A 23,294-nucleotide genomic window follows, 5' to 3' on the forward strand; every position below is an offset into this window, starting at 1 on the left:
TTTAAAAAATTTCTTGTTTAATTAAAAAACAAACAAACAAACAAAAACAACAACAACAAAAAAACAAAACCTGAGACACTGAAGCACATCGATGGGCTAAGGAATCTGAGAAGTGAATTATATAATGAGGAAAATTTTAAAAAAAGTAGATGGAAGGAGTAAATCAATATTTTTTATTTTGGTGAGGCAACTGAGGTTAAGATACTTGACTGGGATTACACAGCTAGTAAGTGTTAAATGTCTGAGGCTGGATTGAATTTAGGTCTTCCTGACTCCAGTGCTAATGCTTCATTTACTGTACCATCTAGCTTCCCCAAATTAATATATTTTTTATTTAAATTTTAAAAAATTTATTTCATCCAGAAAGGCCTGGAGAGACTTACATGAACTGATGCTGAGTGAAAATGAGCAGGACCAGGAGATCATTATATACTTCAACAACAACACTATACGATGATCAATTCTGATGGATGTGGCCCTCTTCAACAATGAGATGAACCAAATCAATTCCAATAGAGCAATAATGAAGAGAGCCACCTACACCAAGGGAAAGAACTCTGGGAGATAACTATGAACTACTATATAGAATTCCCAATCTTTCTATTTTTTCCGCCTGTATTTTGGATTTCCTTCACAGGCTAATTGTACACTATTTCAAATTCAGATTCTTTTTGTACAGCAAAACGACTGTTTTGACATGTATACATATATTGTATTTAATTTTTACTTGAACATATTTAACATATATTGGTCAACCTGCCATCTGGGGGAGGCGGAGTGGGAGAAGGAAGGGAAAAATTGGAACAAAAGGTTTTGCTACTGTCAATGCTGAAAAATTACCCATGCATTTATCTGGTAAATAAAAAGCTATTAAAAATAAAATAAAAAATTTTATTTCATCATTAGTAAGTCATTATTATAAGTGTTGGTGTGATACAGAAAATGAGGGATGGAGAAGGTAGAAGAAGAAGGCTGTATAAAGATAAATGAGGAGAAATAGATTTAAAAATTTTTCATTTTTCCCCTCTGCCACAGGAATGACTTGGGAAACTAAGGAGAATACATCAATGAATCAACAAACATTTATTAAATGCCTACTATGTACCAGGCACTATGTAAATGCTAGAGATACAAAAAGTACATAGTCCCAACCCTCAAGAAGTTTACAATCTAATAAGGGAGGCAACATACAAATATATACAAAGCAAGCTATACACAATATTAAATAGGATATACTCTAAAAAAGGGAGAATTAATTGGAATTAAGAGGGGTTGGGGAAGGCTTGTTATAGAAGGTTGGATTTTAGTTGAGACTTAAACAAAGTCTGGGAGGTCAATAGTTACAATGGAGGAGAAAGTAGAGGTATGAGGGATCTAGAGACAACGCCAGGAAATGAGAGATGGTGTGTCTCATTCATAGAACACCCAGGTAGCTAGAGAGGGCAAATGAAAAGGGGAAGAATGGGGGAAGAGAGTAGAAGGAACACTCTGGTAGTATAAAAAAAAAATACTCCTTAGAAATAAAAGGGTATAAAACCAGGGTCTTGCAACCAATTATGAAGTTTGACAGGGGAGATTAGTGGTGGGATGTGACACTTTAAGAAATCAAAGAGGCAACCTGAAATAACATGATGGCCTTTAAAAGTCAATTCTAGCTCTAAATTTCCTATGATCTGGGTGTAACTTCCACTTGGTGTAGATGATTGGGAAGAAGGAATTGGGCCCCTGCAGAGGCATGGCTCAAAAATAATTTGACAATTTAAAAGAGTAGTATAACATCAAAAGGGATACAGCATTAGGGGAAAGGCAAACAAAAGGTTTGGGCCTCCCAGACTCTGGTTACAGACCACTCCACAGCCTCCTACAGAATTAACATTCCTGGAATTCTAAAGTGTACCAGGAGGGGAAAGGAGTAAGAAAGGAAGTAGAATAAAAACAACTTTTCTCAAAAAGGAGCATTACAAATTAATGTCATTGAAATTGCTTTAAAATGAAAGTCATAGGAGATCAAAACAAGAAATATTTGCTACTATACCTTTTTTTGGAGCTGAGGAAAAGAAAATTAAAAGAAATAAAAGAGTAAGAGGTAGAGAAAACTAGTAAAAATAAACTAGGAATTTGGAATCAAGTGGAGTTACAGTAGGGAAGAAGATTTGAAGAGTAGAAAAGAAAGACCAGGATTTGATTAATATTAGCAAAACAAACCAAAGAGACTAAATAACTTACTGGGAGAAGGTTAAGAAAAAAAAAAAAAAAAAGATTAAGCATGTGTGTATGTAAGTGTAATTTAATGGAAGAAAACATAAATGTAACAATTATAAACTTTAAATGGATTAAATCTCCCAAGGAAAAGGATGGATTAAAAAAACACAATTATTTGTTTTATTCAAGAAATATATTTACACTGTACAAAGTCATTCAGAATAAAAATGAAGTCGAGATAAAATATCAGGAGTGAAAAAGCAGAGATTTCAATTATGATCAGATAAGACAATAATAATTCATAATGTCAAAGAGAGATAAATTAGAAAATATATTATGTCTAAAGATAATAGAAGTAGGTGCTTAAAGCTGAAGGGAACCTTAGAGACCATTGGGACCCACCCGGTCATTTTACAGATAAGGAAATTGAGGCTGAGAGGTTAAGTGACTTGCCTGTCTTAGGCAATTTAGAAAATTATTTTCATATATATGCATATCAAATGATATATCTAAATTATTAAAATCTAGAAAATCTGAAAAATGCATTAGTCTTTTGTATATATGTATATATATTACATATATATACATATTTGTGTGTATATATATATTAGGAGACTCTACTAGTTCTTTCTCAGTACAGAATAAATCCAAAAGAAAGATATACAAGAAGAGCTGAATTGTTAGAAAAAAAAATACTGACATAAAATAACATTTGAATGGAATTGTTAAAGAGTATACATATTCTCAGCATCCTATAGGACTTTTGCAAAAAATTAATCATGTGATAGGACATAAAAGAAACATAAACCAATGTAAAAAAGGCAGAAAAATTCATATCCTTTATATAACATGATTTTATAATTAAATTAATTAGTGAGTTATCAATCACATTAGTAATTATTAGTAATTAATGAAAAATTAACAAAGGACCAAAGTTTAACTAGAGATATGAAATGGCATCCTGAATGTGTTGTACAAAGAATAAATTATAAGAATATATAATTATATTAAAGATAATGAGAAAACGTAACAAAAGCTCTAAGGCATAGCTAAAGAAGTCCTTAGAGAAACATTTATATTCCAGGAAATACCCATATATCTGTGACTATATAAGTATACAAAACAGAAAAAAAAAAAGGATAAATTAACGGAGAAATCAAAATACTTATAAAACCAAAAAACTATTAATTAACCGGATCAAGAGCAAAATTACCAAGATAAAACTAGGAGGGGGAAAGGAGTAAGAAAGGAAGTAGAATTAAAAACACCTTTTCTTGCAAAGGAGCAAAGTGAAATTACAACAAAGAGAATTGTCAGAATCTACTATGCATAACAATATTGTCTAGGAAAATTGAAAATTTGAAAGTTGATAAATATTAAAATATAAAATATTTAAATTAATAAGAGATAATGATATAAACAACCCTTCAATTTCAGGGGAGAAAAGAAATCAAATAGATTATAAATAAATTGCCAAAGAGAGTGGGGGAGCAGAGATTAACAAGTGAACCCTATCAAATATGTAACGAACAATTAATATTTAAATTATTCTCAAAAATGCATAAAGATATTCTATGAAATTTTTATGAGACAAATATGGTCCTGTTATGAAGCCAGAAACAAAACAGAAAAAAGAGAATCATATGCCAATTATCATTCATGATATAAACATTTAAAACAAAATCATTGTATTGTGTACAGAAATATCCATAAAATATTCATAATGATCAAGTTGAATTTGTATTAAGGATTAAAGGATGACTCAACTTTAAGAAAAAAATAGTGTAATTTAACACATAATCAACAAAGATAAAAATTGCATGATTATTTTAATACATACAAAAAAAGTCTTTGACAAAATATCGTACTCATTTATTTTTAGGCATGGGACTTTCTTTAATATGATCTAAAGCATATATCTAAAACCAAAAGCTATCATTATGTGCAATCTAAGAACAATAAAAACTTTCCCAATTCAAACAAGAAAATCAAGGGTGTACTCTCTTGTAATTCATCATCACTTTAGAAATATTAACCAAAGCAATAAACCAAGAGTACAAAATTAAAGATATAAATATTGGCAATGATTCAAAAATTTTTTTTCTCTACAGATAATGTAATGGTGTAGTTAGAAAACCAGAAAATCAGTGAAGAAACTAATTGAGATGATTAATAATAAAATAGCAAGAGACAAAACAAACCCTCAAAAAATGATCATCATTTCTATATAGCACAAACAATCAGAATATCAGATATCAAAGTTATATAAGAAAATTCCATAAGTATTTGACAGCAAGAGCCATTCCCCAAAAGATAAAAGGTCAAAGGATATGAATAAGCAGTATTCATAAGAATTATAAAATATAAACAACCATTTGAAAACATGTTCCAAATCATTAATAAATGGAATATTTTCAAACTCAAACTTTATCTTGAAAACTGGAAAATATAGAGAGGAAAGGACTCATTAATGTTGGAGGAACTGTGAAAAGACAAACACTCTAAAATACTATTTAAAGTTATGAATAAAGTCAATCATTCTCTACTTCAATATGGAATTGTGCAAGAAAAGTGACTAAATTGTTCATACCATTTAATCTTGTTTTGATCATGGCCCCCAGAAAAGACAAAGGCAGAAACAGAAGTTGAATACATACCAAAATATCCACAGCAACACTTTATGGTAACAAAGAACTGGAAATAAAATATGTATCCCTCAATGTGGCTGGGAAAGGGGGAGAAGGAACCAAGAAATATGAGTGTGGTAGATTATTATGTGGTAGATTATTATTGTGCAACAAAAAATTAGCAAATATGAGGAATTAAGAGAAATATAGCAAGCTTTGTATGATTTGATTCAGAGGAAAATAAGCAGAACCAACATAATACCACATAACTACTACAATATAAAATATTTCATATCACTAAAAATAAAACTGAGGAAATGAAAAATCATTGATGGTCCTAGAGAATAAATTATGAGTCATATCACCCACTTCATAAAAAGCAGAATGTTATACATGTTGTGTTTCCTTATTACAAGGAAAGATTTATTCTGAGGAGAAAGAAGAGCTTTCTCCCCAGAATGATTGTTATAAAGCAAAAGGCATCTATAAAATATATATCAAATAAAATGATATGATATACTATACACTTTCCTGAGTAGAAAGTCAATTTTCTCTATTGAAAATTGGAAAAAGAAAAAAAAATTAAAGCCTAACAAATTGAATTAGGAATTAAAGAATTTATGTTATATATATGTATATATATATTTTAACTTTTTTCCTGCTTCTTTTGAAATGATTTTCTATTTTTTTCCCTAATTCTTTACTAATTCCATAAAATTTTCCAAAAAGAGGCATAAGGGAATTTTTGTTTTGAGATTGCTTATTTGTAAGTGTAGTCTGGAGAAACTATATTCTTTCCTATAATTCACAGAATCTCCAACATATGTGGTAATCATAATACAAACAAATATTTTTAAAGTGACATATTTAACCTGAAAAATGAGAGTTTCAAATGAGAGGGTCTCAGGCTCCTAGAAGCCATATGATATTATAAAATGAGCAATGGAAACTCTGAAACTTTACTAGCTCTGTGTTCTTGGTCCAGTAACCTTTACTTATTTTGGATCTCATTTTTCCTGCATCCATAAAATTTAGAATTTGGTCCACATTATTTCCAGTTCTAATATATTGTGAGAGGCCTAAGAATCAAATGGGAAATATTTCCTCTTTGCTTTCTGGATTTATTCTCATAGTTGTTCTTTAAGAAGAAAAAAAGTTGAAGGAGGATGTGAATAGTTGTGAATAAAGAATAATAATTTTTAAATCTTGAAAAGCTATTTCCTTTGTCTTAGGAATGCTATATTTTAGAGAAGCCATTTTGTCTAAATCTGTCCTGGGAAAAAAATTTAAATAAGAAAATAATACTGATTAAATTTACCTAAAAATGAGAAAAAATGAGAAAATTCCCATTCTGAAATAAACTCTTCTAATTAAAAATATATTTCTATTTCTAATAAAAAATATTTCAGCGTTTTGGGGATACTATCCAACAGTTTGCAGATACTTTAGAGATTGTTGTAATTTTTTTAATATTGTTTTTAGCATAATCTAACCTCTGTTTTAGAAAATTATTCCTTCAAGTTTTCATTGTGGAAAGAGTTATACTGAGCTGAAATCTGTTTCTTAATGACATACCTTCATTGGTCTTAGCCATGCTCTTTGAATAAAAACAGACTTTTTACTCTTTTCATATGACAAACTTTCAAGTATTAAATATTGCTTTAATGCCTTTCTTCAGTCATTTTTTTCCTAGTTAGATATCCCTACACTATGCTCTCTTAAAACACCATTTTTTCCTTATGTTTAAAACAAAATTTGTTATGCTATATCTCCCTCTTCCATACTTGGATAATTTCTTAGCTTAATTATAAGATTTAAAATTCACGCTTACTTAATTTATATATTTCCTTTTTGTTTAGCCCAAAGCTTCCCTAATCAGCATCACTTTTAGCCCATTTGTCCCACATTGGAATTGGTATAAAATAAGAGAAAGACTCGTTTCTACATTTCTTGTATGATCTCTTCTCACAGCTGGATTAGAAGCTCTTTTTCATTTTACATTTAATATTATTCACCATTGTCAATAGCTCTAGGTGCCTGGTTGATTTATCACCACTGAATAAAATGCTTGGAGCAACTGTTCTTGACCAGTGATAGAAATCCTTCCAAATGTATATAAGAAAGTTCATAAGAGAAATGCATTTATCTTATATAAGAGTTTTTTGTTAAATTATTTTTTACAAACATTAAGCATTCTTCAATTTTTTTAATTTTTGAGGTTTCTTAAATTGTTTAGAGAAGTATTGTCTTTTTTATATATTAAGTGCTTAGTTGGAATTCTAATTTGTATTTTTATTGCAAGTTGAGGAACTATCTGCCATATCAAAACAACTCTTTATATTATTCATTTTTTTAAAGTAAATCTGAAAATTAGTGTTTAGTCATTTCTATTATTTGTTGGCATGGCTATTCCAGAAAAACTAGAAAACTCATTTTTCTTTAAACATGTAATAAAGAAAGTTGCCATTGAAGTATTGTTAAAAAAAAAAAAAAAAACAACTAGGTGTTGAAGGAATTCCAGAAATTTGCAGTGAGCTGTTTTACCATTAAAAAGATGACCTGAGATAAACAGTATTCAAAAGGTACCACCATAAGCCTGAAAAGAATGATTACTCAATATGAGCAGAATAACCTGTTCTGCCAATGCTAAAGTTCACAGGTGTCAACATTGGTTAGGCAGCATAGAAAAAGTACAAGTGTCATCTGAGTCAGAATGGATAAGCCCTAGCTGAATGGCAGTAGTTCTTAGGTAAAAGAACTAAAAAGTAAGCTCCTTACCATGTGTATGTTTAATTACCCTTCTGGATTTTGCCATTTTAAAGTTTTTATTGAAGCTTATTTGTTATCTTTCTGATACTATAAAATTATACTGCTTCTCACTCTCTCTTCTCTTCTCTCTAACTACTGATGTCTCCCAAAAACATAAAGTTGGTGTTGGAAGGAACTTTAGTAGCTGAATAATCCAACCCTTAAGCAGAACTGAATTTCACTAAAACACAGCTGGCAAATGGCCATTCAGTCTGTGCTTTCAATGATGGGGCTTTCAACTTATTCAACAATAATTTTTTTTTTCCTGACATCAAACCTAAATTTGCTTTTTGTCACCTTACAATCCATTGCTTCTGGTTTTGCCTTCTGGGATCAAACATGGCAGGTCTAATATTTGTTCCACATGACAAACCTGGAAATATTTGAACATAGCTCATATCTACTCTGAGATATCTCTTTTTCCTCATACTCATTTCTTTCAACTAATCATCATAGGACATGGACTTATGAACCTTCACCAGTTTGGTTTCTCTCTTCTGGCAATCCTTAATGTCTTCCAACTTGTTAAATTCCTGTGTGTGTGTGTGTGTGTGTGTGTGTGTGTGTGTGTGTGTGTGTATACATGTATAGAGAGAGAAAGAGAGAGCGTGAGACATCCCTTATCTTATATCTAAAACTCCACTTATTGAATCAAAATTCAAGACTTAGATTTTCCCCTAACATTAATAAACCATTACTGGGTTCAGGAGGTTGGGTCACTCTGCCCTTTCCTTCTCTAATATGTGTGTGTATGTATACACATATACATACACATCTATATAATTTATTCAAGGGGATTTCAGCAGTAGGGAAGGCCCTAGAAATTCCTTCACTTAGTTTCATCCTGTTCCAAAATATAGACATTTTCCAAGAGTCAGTTTTTTTGCTCCAAAATCTAGAAATTCCTTTGAGTTAACCATACCTAATCCAGTGGTTTAGATTAAATTATTTCTGTTAAAGTAACATCATGTTTTTCTCAAGCTCTAGTCCTACATTTTCTAAATGTCTGTTTGAACATAACTACTTAAAAATCCTACCATTAGTCAACAGATCCAGAATTCATCATCTTTCTCTTCTTAGTTTCCTATTTTTCCTGTTTTGTTTTTGTTCATTCTTCAAAATAATCATGTTTCAAATCCTAAGCCATTTTGACTCTTCTTTCTCCCATATCCAACTAGTCACTGAGGTCTATTGACTATTTCTTCTTTTCTATTGCACTTCTAATACCCAAATTTAGGGCTTTATCACCATGTACTGCAATAGTCTTCTAACTCCTTTTGATCCTCTAATTTATTTTGCACAGCAATGACATTAATTTTCCTGAGTTTTTTTAATCTGTTAGTCTTCTACTCTAAAACCTCCCATGACTACTATTGCCCATAAGTATAAATACTTTAAGTTACCATTCAAATCTCTATCTGTTCTACTTATTTCTCTGAATTTTTGGAAATCTCCCTTCTTTAAAATCCTAAAAGAATTTTATAACATTTCATTTGAATTGAGTAGCACTAGTAAAATTCATAATTAATAGCATAACTATTTGGACCACAACCTCCACTCTAATCCCAATGGAAATAACCCAGGATGCTATACACAAGAGCCCCAGGAATAGCAGCACCTCTAAACCATTCCAACCTGAGCCAACAGTTATTCTCCAGGGGAATAAACTTTGCAAGTGTCACAGCCCCTGCCTCCTCAGCACCCATAGCTTCTGAAAACCACCAAAAGAAAAGTTCTTACCAAAGTGTTTGGCACAAATCAATTGGTTCAATTTAGAAGTAGATATACTTCATGAACTGATGTTGAGTGAAATGAGCAGAACCAGGAGATCATTATATACTTCAACAACAATACTGTATGAGGATGTATTCTGATGGAAATGGATATCTTCAACAAAGAGAAGATCTAATTCAGATCCAGTTGATCAATGATGGACAAAATCAGCTACACCCAGAGAAGGAACACTGGGAAACGAGTGTAAACTGTTTGCATTTTTTGTTTTTTATTCCCAGGTTATTTTTACCTTCTGAATCCAATTCTTCCTGTGCAACGAAAAAAATTCGGTTCTGCACACATATATTGTATCTAGGATATACTATAACATATTTAACATGTATGGGAATACCTGCCATCTAGGGGAGGGGGTGGAGGGAAGGAGGAGGAAATTTGGAACAGAAGGGAGTGCAAGGGATAATGTTTTAAAAAAATTACCCATGCATATGTACTGTCAAAAAATGTTATAATTATAAAATTAATTAAAAATAAATAAATTAATTTTTAAAAAAAGTATTATTAAAAAAAGAAGTAGATATACTTTTTAACTCTTTTATTATCATTCTATCATCCAAGAATGGCAATAGGCACTTCCTCTCATTAAACAAAAAACTCCACAAATTAATAATTTATGAAGCCAAGCCAGGGCTAATGAAGCTTATCTTTGCATTATCTGTGATGATTTGGTTTGCTAGGCACATTAATATACTAGCCTAAAAGGAAAACAACTGAATTTTAGAACTCTGGATCTATTAAAAATTACATAAATTTTTCATGGTTACCTTAAAATTAATCTATTTTCCTGTTGTGTTTTATTATTTGTGCCTTTCAGTTTTTAAATCCTTTATATCATTTCTGTCACTAATGGTCTCTTGGAAATTTGGTTGGATTTCACTATATTTTCAGACAGAATTCAAAGAGTTCAGAAAAAAAGGAGAGGTAGGATTTCATGGCCTAAAATTCTATAGGGGAAGTTGGCCCTAAAAAGGGATATTCTTGGGTATAAAATTTCAGTGAGGAAAATTTGTGTGGATACATAAGGAATTATTTCTCCCTTCCCCCCATTATCTCTCTATCATTGTGAATATTTTTCCAATTATATGTAAAGATAATTTTTAGTACTCATTTTCACAAGATTTTGAGTTCCAGATTTTTCTCTCTCCTCTCCCTCCTTTCCCATCTTCTTCATATAGATTATATATTTGCAATAATGCAACACATATTTCCATATTAAAAAACCCACAAGTATGCTTCAACTTGCATTTAGATTCTATTGTTCTTTATCTGAGTATAGCATTTTCCATAATGAGTCCTCTGTAATTGTTTTGTGTTAAGGAACAGATCAGTTCCCGGATAGCCTCCACAGCTGTGGATCATAGCATCTGAAGGCTTTGCAGGGTAGCTTTTGCTGACACAGGTGTGGTAGACTGGGAATGAGATAAATTGGAGGTAGAGGGAGGAGGAGAGAGGTCGAGAGAGGTCAGACAATGCAATGGCCTCTCAGTCAGAGAGATCAGGGATCAGCAACTGCCTCTCAGTTTCCTTGTATCATCCTTTCACAAGAGGGGATCCATTCTGAGTTGGATCTCTAGCAGCCACTGTCAGGTGACTCCCATGTATTCCAACATATGATGCCCCATGTTGGGCGCCAAATATAATGTCCAGGCTAGCTTCCTGGAGGGCTTGAATCAGATAGCAGAGCACTTAAGGCTAATTAGCACAATAGTGTTTCATTATACTCATATACCACAACTTTTCAGCTATTTCCCAATCAATGGGCATCCCCTCAATTTCTAATTCTTTGTCACTGCAAAGAGAACTGCTATAAATATTTTTGCCCATGTAGGTTCTTTCCTCTTTTTTATGACTTCTTTGAGATAAAGACTTAGTAGTGTGGTATTACTGCATCAAAGCAGTGTTATATGAACAGTATTATAGTTCTATGGGCATAGTTTCAATTGTTCTCCAGAATGGTTGGATCAGTTTATAACTCCACCAAAAGAACATTACACTAATATCCCAACTTCCCCACATCCTCTCCAACATTTATCATTTCCCTTTTTTTGGCATGGTAACCAATTTGATAGGTGTGAAGTGGTAACTCAAGAGTTGTTTTAATTTGCATTTCTCTAACCAAAAGTCTTTTAAATCACATCATATAACTATAGTTAGCTCAAGTTTCTTCATCTGAAAACTGATTGTTCATATTCTTGATCATTTATTATTTGAGATCTAGCCAATGAGAAATTAATATTTTGACATTGTTTAGATCTGACTTTATGTGAAAAGTGTTTTGTAATTATGTTCAGACAGTTCCTGGGTTTGTCTTGGCAGAGAGAATCCCAAGTATTTTATATTGTTATTTTAAATGGAATTACTTTTTCTATCTCTTGCTTATGGGCTTTGTTGAACATATATAGAGATGCTGATGCTTTACACAGATTTATTTTATATCTTGCAATCTTGCCAAAGTTGTTAATTATTTCAAGTAGTTTTTCAATTGATTCTTTATGGTTCTTTAAGTATACCATCATATCAATATCAATTAATATCTATAGTTTTGTTTCCTCATTATCTAATCTAATTCTTTCAATTTATTTTTTTCTTCTCTTATGGCTATAACTAACATTTCTAGTACAATACTGAGTAACAGAGGTGATAATGGGCATTGTTGTTTCACCCCAATCTTACTGGGAAGGTTTCTAGAGATGATGCTCATTGATGATTTTAGTTATATATAATGAATTCTTAATAAACATATCTTAAAAATAATTAGATAGAAGATGGAAATAAGGACAGGGAAAAGAGAACAAACACTGAAGAATGACATGTTTCAGTAAGAATAATGTGCTGAAGATTAAAATAATAATAAACAGCAGCTAACATTTATATAGCAATATAGCATTTCCTGTGTGTCAGAGACAGTGTTTAGCACTTTACAATTATTCTCTCATTTGATCCTCACAACAATCCTGGGAGATAGATGTCATTATTATGCCCATTTTACAAATGAGGAAACTGAGGCAAATAAAGGTTAGTTGTCTTGCTGCGGACAGCTAGTGACTGGGGTGGGATTTGAACTCAGGTCTCCCTAACTCTAGGCTTTATCCAGCAAAATGAGCTGAGGGTAACACTGAATGCTTTCATTCTTCTTAGAGAATATAATTCTTCAAAAAGGTCCAAGTACCTATCCAGAGAAAATAGAAAGGCTCCTAAATTGGCCCTGTTCAAATTCTCTTTAGAGAAATAAAATAACTTAACTACATTGGATGAGGAGGAATATTAAAGAAGGGTTAAGAATGATGTTCAGGTGGATGGGAAAGGGATAAAAGATAATGAAGAGAAGGAAATATTCTTATGTCACTTCTACTTCCTCTAACAAGAACTATCTTTGATCTAAGGAAGATGATGCTTCCATGGTTACATAATAGTAGATGGGTTTGTGGGATGAGTATATGAGGAGGTTTATTGATAAGATAATGCTAAAGTTCCCAGGGTAATACTAAGGTTCCTTGCCTTCAAAACTAGGGAATTCGATTATTTTCTAACACCCACCCCTTTCTTAATCCAATACAGCTCTCAAGCTCTTTAGATCAGTATTTGTATGCAGAGCAAAGTCTTGCTTGGATTTGAATCAGTACATGTGTGAGGCAGTTTAGTACATTTTTTTGAATCTTGTTCATGTTTGTCTGTCGAATCTCTAAATGGCTGTATGGGTTTTAGAACAGTACAGTTCTTACCCTTCCTTCTACTCTTGAGTCTCAGCTCCTATATGTATGAGTGAGGTTATTCAGTTATTCAGTTATTCAGCAACATAGTTCTTAAATTTCTAAATTTCTAATAACTGCCAAATATAAGAAAAGTCATTAGATCTTGAAGATTCTGTAGACGTGGAAAACTCATGCACACTTCAATTTTACCTGGATTTGTGCTTATGTATTAAGATATATTGTGACCCACTCACTTAATAGAGGCTGTAAAATTTACTTAAGACCAGCTTTCTTCAGTTTAAAAAATTTTTTTTAATATTCTCATGTTGTCCTCGAGTCTTTCCAAATACAATGAGATATTCAAGTATTTCCACATCCTTCCAAATAATTCAAGTCTTTAACTACTTTTTTCTTTCAGCAGCTCTGTCAGAAAAAGCCTGGAATGCCTTGGGATATACACTCCAATTAGTAAAAATCCAGCTGAGCAAATGAAAACAGCCTTTGTCTTCTTTGGCTATAGGAATCTAATAGGAATCGAGGACAAGAACCACTGGTTATCTATCAGAAAGCCTTGCCTTAGCATTGGATACTGGACCACTTTATGTTTGTTTTTTTTTAATTGTCCAAAGTCTGATTATTTACATACATTCATAACTTTTCATTCTTCTTCTATACTATGACTACAGGTGATACATTCAGACTGCTGGACTCATGTAGATAACTGACCAGGAATTCTTTAAGATGGGTTTCTGAGATCACAGATAAAGGAATCCTCCTGGAGCATTTCCTGAATGTCTAAGAGTTGATGATTTGAATTCTGTGAGCTAAGATATATCTGACATCTCACACATTCAATGTGAGCACACCATTGTCTTTCTGAGCATCTTCTGGTACAGTGGAGTCACCAAAGCCAATTACCTTAGGATTGATTCATTTTTGAATATGAAAAAAGCCAGTGTACTCAAAATATTCTGTCACTACATTTATTCTCTTGTAGGATGTCTGCCTAAAGAGCTGGATGACCCAGAGTCCAAGTGTTCCCTTTCCTGCTGACATCATCAATTTCCTTGGGAAACTTTAAGCTCACCTGATTTATCCCATAGAGGGGAATAGTCTTGTCATTCATTATTCCCAAGTCCAAGACTTTTTGTTAGACTCTAAAGTTCTTTCTTCACATGTTTCTTAGGCATTGGTTACTTGAGAGCCACTGTCAAGGAAAGCAGTACAATTCACATATTCAAGAATCTTTGCTATTATCTTTGTACAGAATCCTTTAAGTTCAATAGGAATCGATTCCAATGACAAGGTTATTTTCATTGCTCTTGAGGATCAGACTAAGCTTGTTTCTAGGCTTTTTCCCATTGCTTGGTTCTTAGAAATCAGTCTTTCCCACACAAGTTCTGGATTTCTCTAATTCAAGCACCACTAATAAATTCTTTCAGGCCGTGATTGCAGCAAAAGATAGATTTGTTTCCCTATTTCTTATAGATGAGGTTCTTATATCAGGCCATCCTGGTCTCTAATTCTTAGGTCTTTTACTTGTTCACTGGTTTTGTCCATTATTCCACCTCTCATCTTCAGTAAGAACCTGCCTTCAAAGCTGTATCTGCAGCCTTATTTTCATGGCCCTCTTATGAAAATATGGGACATACAAGGTTGAGCAACATTAACAAAGTATAGGCATACACACACACACACACACACACACACTCAAAGTCCACTGGTTTCTCTAGAATCAAATATAAATCCTCTGACATCTGAAATCCTTCATAATTGGACATCCCATTCCCATTTTTCCAATCTTTTTATAACTTACTTCCCTCTATTCTGTGATCCTCCTTGCTATTCTTCATACAAGACATTCCATGGTTATGTTTACTGACTTTCCCATATCTGGAATTTTCTCCCTTCTCATCTCTACCTCCTGGCTTCCAGCTTTCATGGGAAACCTTCCCAACCTCCCTTAATTCTAATGCCTTTCCTCCATTGAGTAACTCCAATTTATCATGTATATATATTTACTTATTTATTCATTTATTTCTCTGTGTGCATATATATATGTGTGTATATATACATATGCATACATATATATACATTACATATTAGTGATGGTTTTGAATCATAGGATTACAGATTTTGAAAGTTGGCATGGGTTTCAGTAGTCATATAGAGTAATCTATAAATTAAAAGAATCCCTATTATATCACATACATAACCAATGTTATGTTAAAGATTATGATCTTTAAACCCTGGTCAAATCCAAGAATTATTTCTTTTAGATTTTCCATCAATTTATTTCCCTTTTCTGATTCTGATGTCAGTACTATAGTGCATATCTTCTTAAACTGTGGATAATGAGCCAATGTCGTCTCATGTCACTGAATGTGGGAGTTGCAAAAAATTTGGCAACAGTAAAAGGCATCAAATATTCTGCCAAGAATGAACTTTTTATGTAAAAATAAACATATCCATTTCATCAGTATGCAAATTTGTTTTCATCTTTAATAAATGGTAAAATTATATGCACAACAATGAATTATGTTAAAATCATAAAGACATTTATATGATTTATTAACAGTAAATGTTTGATTTGTATACTTATTTTATATATCTTTATACCTAGGGTTGTATAAAAATTTCTCAAGTGAAAAGGAGTCACAGTAGAAAAAAAATTTAAGAAGTCCTGCTATAGTGCACCAGCTAATCCAAGCTTCTCATAATCATTCTTTGAGGTGGAATGGATTGTGTTCTGAGAAGATTCCTAATTTGGTTTCTAATATCTCTGGCATATTAGGTCTGTTTTCAGCATTATCTACAAGGAAATTGTCATTTTTGGACATAAATATAGTTCTCACTTTTTCTGGGGGAAGAGAGCTCCTAATTTTTAAGTTATTTTTTTCTTCAGTGGGAGGCATGCAGATTGACTTTCAAATGCTATTTTCTACTGTTTGTACATCACTGTATTTCCTGAGAGGGGAAGAAAATAAACTGATTTCAGAGTCTACATCAATAACATTATAATAAGTTTCATTAGCTTGTAGAAAATCCAAACAATGGACATATCTACCCCTCTTTTTGCACTGAAAGAGAAGTTAGTGAAAATAAGAAAGACTTTTTTTTTTCTTCATTCAGGTTAATCTACTGACTCCTTGAGGGTCCATGGACTTTAGTTTACAAACCCCATTTTTAAAGTTCTTCCCAAGTTTTTAGTTGAACTGGCATTAATTAATATAAAATATTTTGCTGATATATTTTCCTTTTGATAAAACAAGCATTTTGCCATATTATTAAAGGTATTGATGGGGTGTGAAACTGTGTTCCCTTTAATCTGTAAAATTAATAACTCTGAAATTGTGCCCCCTTTTGATCTGCAAAACAAGAGATTGGGAATCTTCAAGACTCTAGAGAGTCCATGAGAGAGATCATAACCTCATGGCTGGGATTTTCTAAGGCAAAAAACATGAAACCTGAGCCTCAAGATTCCCTATTAAAGGGCAATTTTAAACTCACTTCCTCAAAGAATGTCCAAAGTAGCATGCTCTGCCTCTTTGGTAAAGCTGCAAGGACTCCTGCCCTCTGTGAAGACATTGTCTTCTCAGTGCCAGCTTCCATTTCCCTAATAGCACTTTGCCACTAGGAAGTCAGTTTTCCTAGCAAAGATGACTTCTCATCCAACAATAGACTTCCATTTTTGCCACTTAAAACTCTTCAGGTTTGTGAATTCCTTCACAAAGGAATTGCGTCCACCAGAAGGAGATTCCCACAACTCTCTGACTGCCTCTAGAGCCTCATTAGTATGATTTCTAGGCACTTTGGTGATGATGAAGTCCCTGGTTACTTCTGGCTGGTCCTATGTGAGACAATGCTGAAAGGTGCTTTGAGCATTACAATGCAATCCCCTTATTGACACTTGAGTAGGAAAAGCTAATGAGAAAAAAAAAAAAAAAGACTGATTACTTTATCATCACAAAAATATCTATCTGTGATATTGTATATGGGAAGTTAGATTTCCACAGATATTGCCAAAACAGAATGAAGAAAGAGGTGAAATATCTTAAGATATTTCCAACTGATAAGGAAACCCCAAACTCTTAAAACCTCCTTGGACTCTGCGTCAGGGAAGGGACCCCACCCCAAGCACAAACAGTTTCCTCTTTATCTAAAAACCCATTGAATTCTATTCAAATTCTAACCCTGGCTGAAACTCTTCTCATTGGAGGTCAGGCACCCCTAGAACTTATTTTAATAAAGACTATATCTCAATGATAGAAAAAAAGGTACAATGTTCTAGGTCCAATGGGTCAACAATAAATTCTTATTGTTAAAATAACATGCATATATTAGGATATGTTTTAAATTCTATGACGTTTTATCCTCATAAAGGACAACTTTATAAGGTTTGAGAAGACTTATAAAACTGTTATAAACTATAATAAAACTTATAAAACTGTTATAAACTATAATAAAAGGGTTATAAAACTTTGGAAATTACAGAATTTCCAAAGTACATCAAGTCATCCAAATTTTAATAAAATTATCAGAAAAATAGCAATAACCATGAGAAAAGATTTAGAGAAGACATTAGGGAATCTAATAAGACTATCTAGAGAAAGAACTAAGGAGTCTAATGCAAATTGAAGTATACAATTTTCACTTTTTTTGTTTTTTTCTTTCTTGTGATTTCCCCCTTTTATTCTCATTATTTTTTCACAACACCAATAATGTAGAAACATGTATAACCTATATCAGATTGTTTGCCATCTTGAGGAGGAAGAGAGGAAAAAAATTTTGGAAATCAAAATCTTATAAGTGAATATTGAAAACTGTCTTTACATGTAATTGGAAAAATAAAATATTAGTAAGTGTGAGGATAATGCAGCACAAAAAAGATAAATAAAACTAGTATTTGGAGGAAAAAAGAAAACAAGTAATGAAGAATCATTCTTATAAGTAACCTTTCTAATCTTTGGTTAGAAAAAATTGTCAGCCTGCAATTGTACTTTATTGCCACTAGATGGCATTCATCTAAATATGGTATCACCCTCTATTACTTGGTTTAAAAAACACAGTATTTTAAACAAAATTTCAGGTAGACCATTTACCTAAATGTAAAGGTTTTTAATTTTAAAATAGTCTTTAACTATATTTCTTTTCATATTGTTTTATTTTTTTCTGGTTATACATGTATATTAACTTTTTTAAAAATACCATTTCTTTATGAATCATGTTGGGAAAGAAAACTCAGAACAAAAGAGAAAAACTATGGGAGAGGAAAAAAAAACAGGAAAAAGATGTGAACATAGCATGTGTTGATTTACATTCAATCTCCATAGTTCTTTTTCTGGATGTGGATGGTATTTTTTAACCAAAGTGTATTGGGATTGCTTTGGATTATATTTCTAATTACAAAATCAACTTTATTTGTTTTATTAAGACAAGTCCACCAAAGATTCTACTTTACAAAGCCTTGATTGAGTTACAATATGTTAACAGTATATTGTTTCATACTATATGACTGAAACTTTTCATGTACTTAACTAATCATCCAATTAGTCTTAATTAGGCCTCTGAATTTTTATTTATCTAAAATAATGATATATATATTTGATTCCCTGAGAGAAAAGCAGTAGCAGTCAATTGATCACTTTTTTTTTTTAAAGTACAATGAGTTTTCCTTGGGGTTTTATCTAATCACTAACCCTAAGTAAATTTGCTTATATGATAACATTTGATTCCACTTAAAGGTGTCACTGAAAAACAGAAATAAAGAACAGCATTTTCAATGAACCAAAAAATGTATTTGGTTGCCTGCTCCCATTTCCTCCTGTTTTTCTTACTCTAGCTTTCTGTATAGGGTATTCTGAAGAAATTCTCATAAAACAGACTCAAGAGTTGGAAGGAGAGATACTTAATCTATAACAGAACTCCATATATGGAAGTTGTCTATAATAGTTATGATTGTGTTAAGTCATCCTTTTAAAGCTAAAAATCATTATAACAATTATAACAATCAGTCGTGTCTGCCATAACCAATTCTGTTAATAAAGGAATAAAACTACCTAGCATTTATGTAGTACTTTAAGATTTGCTAAATGCTTTACAAATATTATCTCATTTTATCTTCATAACAACCTTTGGAAAGAGGTACTTTTATTATCTTCATTTTACAGATCATCTGGTTTTCAAGAAGCCCATGACATGTAAACTTTTTGAAAGTAGTGATCCTTAGATTTTTTGGCTTTGTATCTTCAGATACTAACACAGTGTCTGGCATATAGAAAGGTGTTAATAAATGCTTGTTGATTAATGGTTTGATTAGTTTAATTGATTAACTGGTTAGATTAGTTGAAGTGATAAGAAAAACACATCCAACATACATATAACAAGATGGAATTTAACTTAACCTTGAATAATTTGGTGCTGATTTTAAATCTTTTTGGAGTTCAAAAAATAATAATAACAATGTAGTATGAAATACTTAAGGAACACTATGAAGAAAATGAAGCTTGAGCAGGCTTTAAAATTTTAGCAGGATTTAAGATAGGTGAAAAGTGAAAAAGGAATTCTAAGAAGAGGGAACAAATGTAATCAAAGAAGAAAATGCTCTTCATATCCAGAGATAGACCTAGGGGATCTGAATGCAGATGGAAGCATACCATTTTTGTTTTTTGTTTGTTTGTTTTTTTCCTTTCTTGAGATTTTTCCCTTTTGTTCCAATTCTTCTTTCACAACATGACTAATATGGAAACATGGTTAATTTGATTGTACATGTATAGCTTACATCAAATTGCTTGCTGAGAAGGGGGTGGTAGGAAGAAAAAAAATGGAACTCAAAAATGAATGTTGGGGACAGCTAGGTAGATAGAGAACTACAGCTAGGTAGATAGAGAACCAGCCCTGAAATCAAGAGGACCTGAGTTCAAATTTGACCTCAAACACTTAACACTTCCTAGCTGTGTGACCCTGGGCAAGTCACTTAACCCCAGCCTCAGAAGGAAAAAAATGAATGTTGAAAACTCTTTAATTGTTACATGCAAAAAAAAAAAAAAAAAAAAAAAAAAGCCCAAATGTAATCAAAGACACAGAGGTCAGAAAGGCTTAGCTTATAAGAGGAAAGTTTATTCTGAGAAAAAGTGAAAACATAAAAGTTTAATAATTAGCATGAAGTATAGCTAAGAAAAGTTTTGAAAGGCAGGGAAGAGATAATGTTAAGAATTCCAGCTGTCTCAGAAATGCTTCCACCAGCTGGAAATTTTAAGTGCTAGTGTTGCTATGACATTAAAAAAAATAGCATTAAAGGTAATTATGCAAATATAGAGATATCTGAATTTCCATGACCTGAAGTTACTAAAAGTATACAAATGTTAGAATAACAACAATGAATGATTTGGTAAGATTGAGCATCATTTAACTGTCCATAACACATAAAATTCTTTCCACAGAAATTCATGTTAGTCATTTTCTAAAATGTATCATAAGTATGTGGTTCATTAACATCCAAAAAGGACACAGTTTACTAGATAATAATACATTTACCAACACAACTGCTCTAGTCTCTAGCTTCTGTCACTTAACACTAAACCAAGTTTTCTCTGATTTGATCAAGCAGGATTCTGATTGCAGTGGTATTAAAAGAGACTGCACTTCAGGAATTTAAAAAACAAGTTTGATAAGATTAAAAATCAAAAACAAAGCAGAAGGGGAAACCAAGAAAAAAATAAAAAGAAGCTCTGAAAAACATTCCACCATCTGGAAACAAACACTATTCCTTTAGCTTCAATTGTATTAAAGAAAGAGGGTAAACAAAAATTAAGCTACTTTACATACTGTACCCTAATTCTTTTCTACCAGAATGTAAGGAAACAGGAAAGAGTTCATTCTAAGGTCTCAATCTAAGGATGCTAAGTGACCATTAGTTTCAGCACAGTAGTTTAGTAAAGAACAGTATGTAGAAAGCTCACGTAGCCTTTCTCCCATTTTAGCAATTAAAAAACAAACCCAAAACAAAAACAACTCTTGGAGAAGATGGCAGACTTAAAACAAAAGCTTGCCTCTTCCTCTTTTATAGTGTCACCTTTTTTTTTTTTTTTCTGCTTCAGTTTCAGAAACAAAGGTTCTAGAGAATCACAGGCTCACTTACATGAGGTCCCCGAAAGCTCTGCTCCTTGTAACGATGTACTTGAGTTTCCATCCCGCAGACTGGTCTTTGTGCTCTACGGAGAGCTTTGAATTAATCAGCAGAGCAGTTGTTCTCTGGTTTCAGCTGTCACAGAAGAACAGTCATTGATAGGCACCTGAATGTCATTTTAATTCTTAGGCTCCACCCACTTTGAAAAGAAAGGGGAAAAAAAATCTGGATTTGATCTGTTGCTGAGTTCCTGGATAGTAGCTTTAAGATGGGAGGATACTGCCTGATTGTGATTTCTCTGTGTGTACTTCATTTTTAAGATGGCATTATTCTTCCACTAAGAAAATATGACTCTTTTCCTGAGTCACATGTAACAATCCATAATCATCCTCAAATGTCTTTCCCAGGGAGACCCATGTGCAGAATAATTACTACAAGCACAACAGAGACACTATAAAATGTCTATTTCATTTCCATTCATTTTATTTATAAAACAACCATTTATTTATAGAATCTATCAGACATTATGTTATAGATTATAATATAGTTTATAATAAAGTACACATAGCTTGCTAATTGATAGATTGTATGCAGAGACTATGAAAGGTGGTAAGAGAGATATGAAGTTTAAGTAAGATACAGTCCAATCTATCAGAATGATACCATCTATAAAAATTAATTATAATAGATCTATTTCAATGTATCTGACTTTTTGTAATTTTATTTGGGGTTTTCTTGACAAAGAAACTGGAGCCATTTCTTTCTCCAGCTCATTTTACAGATGAAGAAATTGAGGCAGGCTCAAACAGCTTTGAGTGTCTGGGGCTGAATTTGAACTTATGTTAGATGAGTCCTGACTACAGCCACCTCCTCTGAAATCCTGCTTGTAATCAAGCTTCTATTCTCAGAGAATCACAGATACCAGTAATCCAGAACAGAGGATAAGAAAGAGTGAATGAAGATTAAGCAATGTAAATTATTTCTCTTTGTGTAGACTTGAGCACTTCACTAGCCTGAACTGGCCTTATCTATCATACATACCTTAGCCTCCTCTCAAGGAAAACCATAGCTAAAAGGATTTTATTTCTGTGCAGAAAGAATTGTCTATTTTCTCCTTCACAATACTGTAGTGTTTTGTTTAAATGTATTTTAGAAGTTAAATTCTGATATAAACTGAGATTATTGTAATTATAAGCTCATTTAATTGAAAATATACAGTCAAGAGTACAGATTGTAAAAATGGCTATAGGGTTTAGTAATTTATTGCTGTTGCTCAGTTATGTCAAATTCTTTTTGACCCCATTTAGGATATTCTTGGCAGAGATAAAGGAGTGGTTTGCCATTTTCTTTTCCAACTCATGTTACACATGAGGAACTGAGGCGAGCAGGGTTAAATGACTTGTTCAGGATCACATAGTGTCTGACATCAGTTTTGAACTCAAGAACATGAATTTCTCTGACTCCAGGTCCATAACACTATCCACTGCCCCACCTAGCTATCCAATCAATTTAAGATTCCCTATTGCTCTAGCATTCTATGGTCTATAATAATCTAGTTGCTTTGGAGGGTTAGAGTAGGAGCTGATTCAGGTGACTAAGTATATGAACCACAGGAATATCTCCCAGAAATGTGCAAACCAGGAAATTTGTAGGCAACAAGAAAGTAAATAAGCTAAGAAAGGATTCCACAAATGAATTTTACTCATTAAGTACAGATGAGGGTGGGAGAAAAGTAGGATGCACTCTGAGCTCCACTCTTACCTAGAATAAAGAGGATAAAGAAGAGAGACAAAAGGATAAGAAGAAAAAGAGAAAGGTTAAAAGAGGGGAATAAATAAGGAAAGTGGGAGAGATAGAGACAGAGAAACAAAATAATAAGTTAAATTCTAACATATTTAACATGTATTGGTCAACTTGCCATGTGGTCAAAGGGGTGGGGGGAAGGAGGGGAAAAGTTGGAACAGATTTTGTAAGGGTCAATGCTGAAAAATTACCAGTGCATATATCTTGTAAATAAAAAGCTATAAAAATAATAAATTAAATTCA

The 23,294-nt window shown here is 32.4% G+C and overlaps 1 protein-coding gene across 1 annotated transcript in view; it reads right to left on the bottom strand.

The window, feature by feature from the left end:
• Positions 1 to 21,372, bottom strand: part of GNE (glucosamine (UDP-N-acetyl)-2-epimerase/N-acetylmannosamine kinase) — a 93,002-nt gene extending 71,630 nt beyond the window's left edge. The window contains exon 1 of the mRNA XM_074281750.1: positions 21,261 to 21,372. Within this exon, the coding sequence (XP_074137851.1) occupies positions 21,261 to 21,311 (51 nt within the window). The 5' untranslated portion in view covers positions 21,312 to 21,372. The remainder of the gene's footprint in view (positions 1 to 21,260) is intronic.
• Between the last annotated feature and the right edge of the window lie 1,922 nt (positions 21,373 to 23,294).

Source organism: Sminthopsis crassicaudata, chromosome 1 (genome assembly GCF_048593235.1).
Source record: "Sminthopsis crassicaudata isolate SCR6 chromosome 1, ASM4859323v1, whole genome shotgun sequence".
In the NCBI taxonomy this organism is placed as follows: domain Eukaryota; kingdom Metazoa; phylum Chordata; class Mammalia; order Dasyuromorphia; family Dasyuridae; genus Sminthopsis; species Sminthopsis crassicaudata.